The 10113-nt window shown below is 35.5% G+C and overlaps 1 protein-coding gene across 1 annotated transcript; it reads right to left on the minus strand.

The window, feature by feature from the left end:
* Window positions 1-1556: 1556 nt before the first annotated feature.
* LOC140966943 (probable phosphoinositide phosphatase SAC9) lies at window positions 1557-10105 on the minus strand (the record flags this gene model as incomplete). The annotated part of the gene is made up of 7 exons (XM_073427260.1): window positions 1557-2060; window positions 2827-3069; window positions 4522-4692; window positions 4871-4978; window positions 5867-7083; window positions 8191-8323; window positions 9773-10105. Coding segments are annotated over 7 exons (2694 nt in total), but the record flags the coding sequence as incomplete, so codon positions are not given.
* Between the last annotated feature and the right edge of the window lie 8 nt (window positions 10106-10113).

Consider the following 10113-nt stretch of genomic DNA (forward strand, 5'->3'; position numbering starts at 1 on the left):
GTCTCCTTTGATTAAACAAATTCTGAGAATCCGAGATGTTCTTTTACTTAGACAACCCTTGACTGCGAGTGCAGGGATGTTGAATTGGTTCGGATGTCAAGGTGGTCTTGCCCGAGCTTATGATTTCTTTGCTCAAAAAGAAAGGCAATGACCATGGAAACTTATTATTTGGAAACAATGTAAACTCCCCAAGTATCATTTTGCCATGTGGTTGTTTGCACACGGTAAATTCTTAACTAAAGATAGGCAATGCTATATTGAGAACAAGATGTGTGAACTTTGTAATAACAATGAGGAATCAGCTGGTCATCTCTTCTTTGCTTGTGATGTGTTGAAGAGAATCTAAAATGACATCAAAGAATGGCTAGACATGCGCAAAATCATGGGATCTGCAACATCGGTTCTAAAAGCTTGTCAAGGTGTCTATAGAGATAATTCTGCATTGTCCAAGATGAGATGTTTGGAATGCACGCAATTGAGCTATTTTTGATTGAAGAAGAAATGTTTGTGTCCCGAGGATATCATTAGGAAAATCAAGACTTACTCTTTGACGTTCTCCAAGTCATCTGGATATAGGCTCCTGATTGTATTATTATTTTTTCTTATGTTGTCTGTGAATATGATCATCTTCACTTGTTTCTAGAACCGGGGTATGGTAGTTGGTGATAGTATTATTGGTTCCATCGGTTCAATACTTGCTATCTCCTCCGGAAGTATAGTGTAATTGTACAAAAAATAATTACCTTTTTGAATGGATGCTATTTTTAAAAAAAATACAAGCTTCCAAAGATTTGTCAAAGAACAATAACATAACTTTCCAACTCGACAAAAACACAAAAGAGAAGCTCTCTTTTAATTTTCCACTCTGGAAAAAGAAGAATTAAAAAAGACAAAAGGAGTTAGATACATAGGCAAATGCATGATACACGCAGTGTTGATGAATTGTTGTTGGACCATAAGATGTGGCATTTGAATCTTTATTTCCTCTATGAAACTCTTTTTTTTTAATATGAGAAACAATCTCTATGAAACTCATCTTGGATGGTATAGTCACATGATGCAGAACCAAAATAAAGCAACAAACTGAACATATCTGTCTTGACCATCTGATCATAGCAACTCATACGGAAAATTTACACAATAAATTGAGCAATTAAATATTGGAATCATGTAATAACCGTTCGTGTTCATAATAGATCAGTTTAGCAGATGATAATCTTATAACAATTCCTCCCCGTTACCGTTACTGTACTGTTAGCCCGATGTTTGATAAGAGAAGTAATGATTTTCAAATAATTCTGAAATTCACTGAAGGATTTACAGAAGCATGTTTGAGTGTAAAGTGATCAATGATATCAAATATTTAGTGCATGAATTCCTGGATGCAACAACAGGACTCTTTCTTCTAAAATTATAGAATTGAGTATCAATTTTTATCCCTACAAATGCTTGACAGAAGAATATAAGTAAAAAAAATCCAGAAAATTAGCACAATCACGGTTGAGCCACTTGAGAGATGAGTCTCATTGAATACCCAATGTAATTGAAATTCAAAACTTAAAACAAAGAAATCAACAACTACAATTGAGCACAAGCGTAAGACATATGGATTTCAGTTCAGAATAAAAACATACCCAGTGAGGTCCTGCGAGAAGTTTGAAAGATCTAACGTAAAGTTGAGAAGCATTATCAGAAGGTCCTTGAGATGAAATAATATTGGAGTCATTATGTACATCAGCAACCAGCTCAGTCACAGGATCATCCCAAAAGTCAAGTAAGTCACTCCCTTGGTGATCAACAGTTCCTGTAAATGGCTGAGGAATGGAGTCTGAAAGTTGCAATTCTCCTGTCAAAAGGTCTACAAATGAATCGGCAGATGGTTCCGAATGAAATGATGGAGGCTCTTTATCATGTACTATGGTAGCCGCAAAAGGGTTGGTATCCAAAACAGAACAGTTCGATTCCATTTGCTGAGAATTTATTCGTTGAAAAATTTTGGAGCTGCTATCTTCACAGGACAAAATAGATCTCCATGGAAGTGAAACTCCAAGGATCTCTACCTGCACGTAATCCACTACAGGATCATAATCTTCTTAATGAGAAGTTATGACACAGCATAAAATTCTGATCAAATAATTATAACAAAAATGGCCAAGTTGAATAATCATATCCTTCTATATTTCTTCAAAATCATTCTTATCCCTTGTTTGATTTATAAAAAGTGGTCCTGAAGGATTTTTCTCTTTGTTGAGCTTAAATTGATGGCAGATACCATATTCAGTGTGCAATTTGTTATGCCCCATCTTAAACGAGTGTGGACAATGGTATGTCTTGGTCATATTGCCTTGGCAGCAATTAATAAACAATATGAACGTTTAGCAACTTTAACTAGTACTTAACCAATCAACTGTGAAAAGAAAATATTAAACCAAATATGTACCACAAATAGTAAATTTTTTTTAAAACTTAAGTCTCATTATGAAAAATATATCATGCACTTCGACAAAAATTTAAGCTTCCATGGCAAAGATAATCACAGGGCAGGGGCCGATAAGATATGTTAATAGAGCTCAATCTTGTCCAGGATCTCTAAAACATGATATATACGTATTGGAGGTGTCGTTTCTAAATACACAAATAGAACACTAGATGAATTTGTGAGGGAAACATAATCCCGTTACATTTTCAGAAAAAACTAAGATTTGATTTACACTAAATTTTATACCCAAATCTCAACCAATGAAGCACACTCATCTAGAAAAAAAATGAAACAGATCAAACACAATACTGAAGCCGAGAAGACAACATTTACTTATTTCTTTATACCTCGCCAAGTGTCATTGGACCTCTTCCAGCTACTGCAGGATAAAATGTAAGCGCAACAACACGAGTAAGAAAATCCAGTTCTCCTTCCAATTCTTCAAAGTCGTACAACATGGAAGGACTAGAAGTTTCTTGGCCATGCAAACGAGCACCTGCCCCAGTAACAGCCACATCCTCAGCATTAATTGATCCTGTTAGTGGTATCAGAATGTTTGTCCCACTAGCACATTGAGGTATGGAAGCTCCCTATGGACAGTCAATATGTTAACAGAAAACCATAAGGTCGACAGCACTAATTCAAAGTAAAGGAAACATTAAAAAAACAATTTCTATTTACTTTAATAGCTTTTGTTTTAATATGAAAAATGATCCAGAGACAAATCACAAAATCAGATAAATCAAAAAACACTAGAAAGACAAACCTAATTACCTACCACAGGAATGAAGCAAAACCAACAAAGCAATGTGTAACTATATGCTATTCAAGAATTTGACCAAGTGTTCTAAATGGCGGTCAAGGCGGCCGTTGACCCGCACCACCTGCCTTTGCCTTAGGCGGTACAAGATGAGAAGGGGTGGGTGACGGGTGCGAAGCGGGCGGGCGGCGAGGAGGTCATAGTCAACAAAAATTAAAAAAACTCTAATTAATAGTACACTTGTACACTTTCTCTTCCAAAACATGATAGGCCCACCAGACCAGTCACTTAAACACCACCCGGCCTCCTTTCGCCTCGAACTGCCCACCACCAGCCCACTAGGTTCTTGTATATGTCCGAAAAATTCTTGTTCTAATCTTTTATTTAATTGTTGAAGATTAATGGCCGAAAAAGAGAAACTTTGAATTTCAAACTTAGACTTTTGGTAAAAGTAATAATATTAATTTTTTAGTAATAATACGGTGATGAATCTTTATTAATTATCTTTTTAGTTGCATTTATATATTTATTTGCACCTAATATAAATTATATTTTATTGTATGAAGCTCACTTATGCATAAACATCAATTAATTACATATATTACATAAAGAATAATGACTATTTGTAATTGCATTGCATAATTATATAAAATTATGTATAAAGAATAGTAAAAAAATTCAACTGCCTAGGTAGCCGAGGCGGTGAGCTGTCACTGACCGCCTCGCCACTGCCTACCGCAATTTACAACACTTAATGGACTAATCCCAAAAAGGTTTATCATCCTCGTTGCAAATATAGTTCTCAATCATGACAACGTTAGGTCTGCTAATGAGCCACACCTTTGCAACCGTCAAGCATTTCCAACTCAAAGAGATTGGGTGATAGAGCATCTCGTACTAAGGCTTAAGGAGCAAGGTGAGACTCGCTTTATTAAAGTCAGGTATATCAAAGTCAAACAAAATTTATCACATGTACATATAATTTAATACCTAAAATTATGAGGGATAAATTTTCCATTGTCGTTGAAACTGAAACACAAAATAAAAGAATTCCTTAATGATGCATGCCTGAGCGCTTGTACCTAGTTTTGGCTGTAAATACAGCTACAATCAAGTTTTTCCATCAAAGAAAAGAGAACAAAACGATTCAAAAACAGATTTAAAGGATAAATTTTCTTTAGTTCAACAACGTAACTGAAAGAGCACCAGATCATAGAAAACTATTTCCGGTGCTAACCACGTCACTGATAGTTCAAAAATCAATGTCAGTGATATACCAGACCTCGAGAACAAGTTTCAGTCCATCCAGAGAACGCCCTGTTCTGACGTCGACTGTTGAGGGAAAAGTAGTGTCATCCACCCCATGTGAAACAGTGAGAAGAAGCTGACAGACATGGCAAGGCTCTCCAAGATAGATGAAGAGCTCAATCACATCTGCATCCTGTGAAGAAACCTATACACGCAAAAGCAGTGATCAACAACTTGAATCCAACGATTTGAAACCTGAGGAAGATGGTTTGATTATGAATCTATGATACATGGGGTTGAGGGTTTGGTGAGTTGAATTAAATTCACCCAAATTCTTAAGTGCCATAAAAGTCCTATAAAACAACAAACATAAAGTAAGATACCCATATGAGGTCTTTTCTTTTGAAACTCAGAAGATCAGCTCCCCCATCGGAACGTGATAGCATGCTTGGGACTGGTTTCAGAAAGCATCCAAATGGTCGAGAAGGTACCTGTAAAAATCAGCACAAAGAATAAAATAATGCCAGTTTCATCATGAGAAAACTAACATGGTGCAGAAATTCTGCGCCGTGACTGAAATAAAAAATGGCATGTCTGACTAAAGCAACCTTTCACAAATGATAAGAAAGGAAGAGTTGCTACAACTGTTTCACACATCATAATTTTGCCAACCATTTCTTACCTACCACTCTGTCATTCTACAACCTTGTAATACATATTAAATAGTGTTCTAACAATTGGCGGCCAACAGAGTGTAACAACATACAGTACATGAATAGACCAAGCCACTTGAATCTCAAACATCAGTCATTTTTAATTAAGATTAAATTTAAGTCATAGTCTAACCATCTTCAGACTTCCAGTCAGCACTTACTACGTCAACCTCGAAAATACATGTGCTTGCTTAATAAGAACTTGCAAAAAAAAATTTCCCTTCGTGAAATAGTTGGGTCGGTAGCTCCATTGCATTCATCAGGTTCCAACAATGTCCATTCATGTCATATAAGTTAATAAGATAGTAAATTAGTTTATAAATAAAATTCAATCCACCGGAAAGGAAGCAAAAATTAAAAAAGAATAAGAAATTGACACGCAAACTTAAAACCAATTTTATTTAGTTGTTAAGACTGGAGCAAATAAAAAGAGGGAGAATTTCAGTGGTTTACTGATCTGACAACTATCACAAGTTACTAAATGGCCATCAATGGATAAAATGACGGGAACGAACAGAAAACCTTGTGAAAGTTTAAGAGAAATCAGTTTACTGAACAAGACAGTAAAATTAAGGAGAGTCAGAAACAACATAAGTAACTAGACGGCTTAAAAGAAGACTTAAACTACAAAGACAAAATAATTTGTCGAGATCTATAATAGCATACATGTATGGGATGAATCATTGCTGAAGGGAAATGCTTGAAGAGCCTTAATCCAAGAAAAATCTGTAGTTGCTTCTGACGCGAGCTATCAACAACTGCATTCTTATACCTTCTCTGAAGGGTGATTTTCATATTCTGTGCAGCAGAAAACTGCTTGAACTTTCCAGATTCTTCATTAAAAATGCTAAGAATTTGGCTGTGCATAGCTTTGGAACCCGTATACAATGTTGCATGAATATCACCGGCAGCCAAAAAAAGATCCGCAAGTTGAGATATAGGTGATAAGATTGTTGATCTCTTAAACTCCTCAAAGGTCATGTCAAACCTCTTCCAAGGTTTATCTGGACAAGGATGATTCCATGTAGTAGTCCTAGTGTTGTGATCAATGAAATATGTTTTCCCCGTCACAGAATCAGACCGTTTTTCCCAGCCAGGTGGCAATGGAGCAACATACCCAGCATAGTTACCAGATGATTGTGAACCATATGCCAAATCACTATCAAGTGATATGCCTAACCGTCTACATTGTTCCATAAAAACCTGGAGAGCTCCAAAAAAACTAGCAGCGTTTGTTCTATCCAAAGAATCCGCACAATTAAAACGTAGTACTCCATTTTGATGCAATCTTAGGCAGAAAGCACCATCATAGTCATCGTTATAGATTATCTCACCTTTGCAATCTTTAATTCGTTCACGAGATCTCAGATAATCACCCTCAGAAATATCAATAGAAACAGTAGGGGCCTTAAGAAGATACCAAAGCCCTTCAATTGTTTGCTGTTCTCCCTTGAGTTTTACACTAGCATGCCAATCATAATTTATCAAGTGAATTCGAGTATAAGGAAGTGTTCCTATTGATCGAATATAGTTTAAAGATTCTTCAAAATGTTGGACTAAAATGGATTCAGATTTCCCTTCCGCATTCCTTAGCAAGTTGACACAAACGATTGGAACCAAAGCACTCCTTTTCTTATATCCACCAACAGCCACATCCAGATTTCGCGAATCATATTTTTGAGTCAACCTCTGGTAATACTGAGAACTTCCCCTATAAGGATCACGGTCTGAAACATATATTTCTGCTTCTGCAGCAGTAAGTTTTAGCTCTGCACCCCACCAGATAGGGATGGTACCTCTTCGCCAAATGTATGTGTTGAAAGGAACACTTTGACCAGCTCTTTTGGGAATCCAAACAAGTTGTTCACACTCAACTTCATTGCCTGCTCATTGAAAATAGTAGATGATCGGAAGAGGAAAAGACCCATAGAAGAAAAGGTCATTGATGGATAGTATACAGTAACATTGTATTGAAAATCTGGATGTGATAAGTAATATGATACAACGATTAAAGAATGCTTTTAAGTGCAAGCAGCAACATGATGTGATAATCCATAAATATGAAAAGATGTACCAAATCAAGATACAGAGATGTAAGGAGAAATAGATATGAACGGCGAGATGAACACACTCAGTACGGCTAAATTTTTTTATTGATGGGATAATGGGTTGATTATTTGTTGAATGATATATAATATAATTTTATGAGATAAGAATAAAATGGGATAATTAGTTAAGATCAGTCGACTAGACTACCATAGCAAAAAAATTAACATGTCTCCTGTTTGTAATCTTCTCAACTCTTCCCTCTCTCATGCCACTCCCACCATTATTCCAAAGTCCCAACCACATGTAATCTTCTCTCCCATTCTTAGTTCCCATCTTAACTTGTATGAAACTAACTAGCTTCATTTTCCACATTTCTCAAAGTAGAAAAGGAGGTGAAGGTGTGACATCTCCACCAACTCACTTTTCTCATTGTATATACCACAAATATAAACTGGAGAGTATGGGATTGAGCTTAGAGTAAAAGATTTAAATAAGGAGATGGAAAATTTTCGGAAGTGCCAAAAAATAAGACAGGAGGAGCTTTAAGAAACAGAAAAGAAAAGTTGGACTTGGATCTTGAAAACTTATTTTGAACTTGTTTAGATCTATGTTTCAGTGAAGAATTGGATTAATTTGAAGAATGTTTCCTCCTCAGCCACACAGCATTTTCAATTATAAGTTGTCAAGTAGGTGATAACTACTCTGCAATCTGGAGGAAATTCCAAGTAAAACTTCGGTGGTGACAAAGTGTTGATAGACATTTCTCTTCTTACCTTTAAAGATTATGACAAAGAAATGACAAGAATACAATTTTTTTCGAGGAATGTATATATCATACGTGAAAAGGAACTATCCAAAAGAGTGATTAAGTGTTAACAGTTCAACCTGTAAAAGAAGAAAGCAGATGCAATATAAAGAAAATAAATCATAGGAAGAATTACCTGTGCTATAACATGAGTTTAAACCCCTTGCTAGGTATCGAGTTCCAGGATGCAACCTACTGCGACGAGCAGTGAGTGCAACAACACCCTCCTGCTGACCTAGGCTACCAAAAGTCTTGCATTCCGCAAACCCCTGTACATTTTATAAATATCCATAGAAAAACAGATTATTCAGATTAAAATTACACTTAGAAACATTATTACTTTCACGATGAAATTAGAATGTAAATTCCATAAAATAAAGGCAACCAACTGCACATATTACCACAAAAGAAAAGACACCGAGCTACTGAAGGTATATTTGATAGAAAAGAAAATATAACTTTTTTATCACAAAAAATGAGTATTCTTTTCTTTGAAGAACAGAATACTATTCTTTATTTTTTTTTAACAGCACTAAATATTTAAAGAAATACGGATTCCAGAATTTTAAATCTATTTACGGTTAATAAGGACACAATTGCGACATGACCATCCAGGTTAAATACACTTCTAAAATTAATGGAGCTTAATAGAATGTCAGCCCACAAAGAAGACAGTTACATAGCATATGTCAGCAAATAGATTCTAAACAAACTATAGAAAATAAAAGCGTACACCCAAAAAAAATCAAGTATAACTCACTTCATCTTATTTTCAGGAGCTCTTTTGCTTTTCTAGAGGATTACTCGAGGAAATAATGCATTTAAAACATTCTCCAAACAACTAGTGACTGCGTTAATTTTCGTCCTTCGGTTCTCCGCCATCTGATCATACCATTTCTCTTTAGCTTTTCATTAATCATTTGTTATCGTTATATTCTTACTCTTAAGCAATAAAATCCTGTTTTAACATTATCATACCCTGTGCTTTTAAAAATCCAATTTACACCCCCCCTGCAAATCGGGCACAGAGTTGTAAAAGACCTTTAATTTAACTTAGGGGGTTTTATGCCTTTTGATATTTCACATGAGTAATAAATGAAATTTGCCACATATTATTCTAAAATATGTACTCCGGCTGCTTCTTCAGGTTCCTTCATCTCTTTTGAAGACAGCATGACACAAAAGCAAATTATACTGCAACAATTCAAGGATGTACCCCATAAATTAAGACGCAGATGTTTACCAACAGTCAGAGCTCCAAGACAAACATGTCAAAAATCCAGACTGGTGGTGATGCTATATATAAATGCTAAGCAATCAACAATATCTAAAGTAACTCTTAACACTAAAGGTACAAATAAAGTATTGGTAGAAGCTTCAAGTGCATGTTCTGTTTTGTTTATGATATTCTGAAAAATAATTGGGGAAAGGTTATGAGAACGGTTTTGAAAGATAAAAACATATCTGTATTATTTTTTAAGAAGATTTTTTAAGAATTCAACAGAAAAGATAACACTGTGCAGATAAACAGTATTGAGTTAAACTTTCAAAATCATTAATACTTTTAGCCTTTTTATACAAAGATAACATACACAAACAATTTTAGAACCACAGCTTCTGAGATCTAAAATAAACAAAAAGTCCGTAGAAAAGAAATCCAAATAAGTCAAAACCGTTCAGATGATAATAGACATAAAGCTACACAGTGTGACTAAAACCTGCAGAAGAATGACACAATGCTGTGAAAGCCCAATGTTTTTGAAAGGCATTGAAAACCATTTATTCCACACGAATTCCTCATCAGGACTCTGCAAGGGCATGCGGCTGGGAAATGGCCGAGTTATGTCCCTCGTTTCACAGAAGTAATGTTTCCCATCGATGTCAGACTCAGTGAGTTCTTGAATATTCTTGTTTTCAGTTTTGCTCTGTGGTTGAGGGTTTTGAAGAGAAATTTTAATCCACTGGCTCTCAGTTACAGTGTAAACACATCCTCCACCAGGCAAATTAGGTATGCTGGGAATCAACCTCGTTGCCACAAGCAGTACTGCAAAGCTACCTA

The sequence above is a fragment of the Primulina huaijiensis genome, unplaced genomic scaffold (assembly GCF_012295235.1).
Source record: "Primulina huaijiensis isolate GDHJ02 unplaced genomic scaffold, ASM1229523v2 scaffold208302, whole genome shotgun sequence".
NCBI classification, from domain to species: domain Eukaryota; kingdom Viridiplantae; phylum Streptophyta; class Magnoliopsida; order Lamiales; family Gesneriaceae; genus Primulina; species Primulina huaijiensis.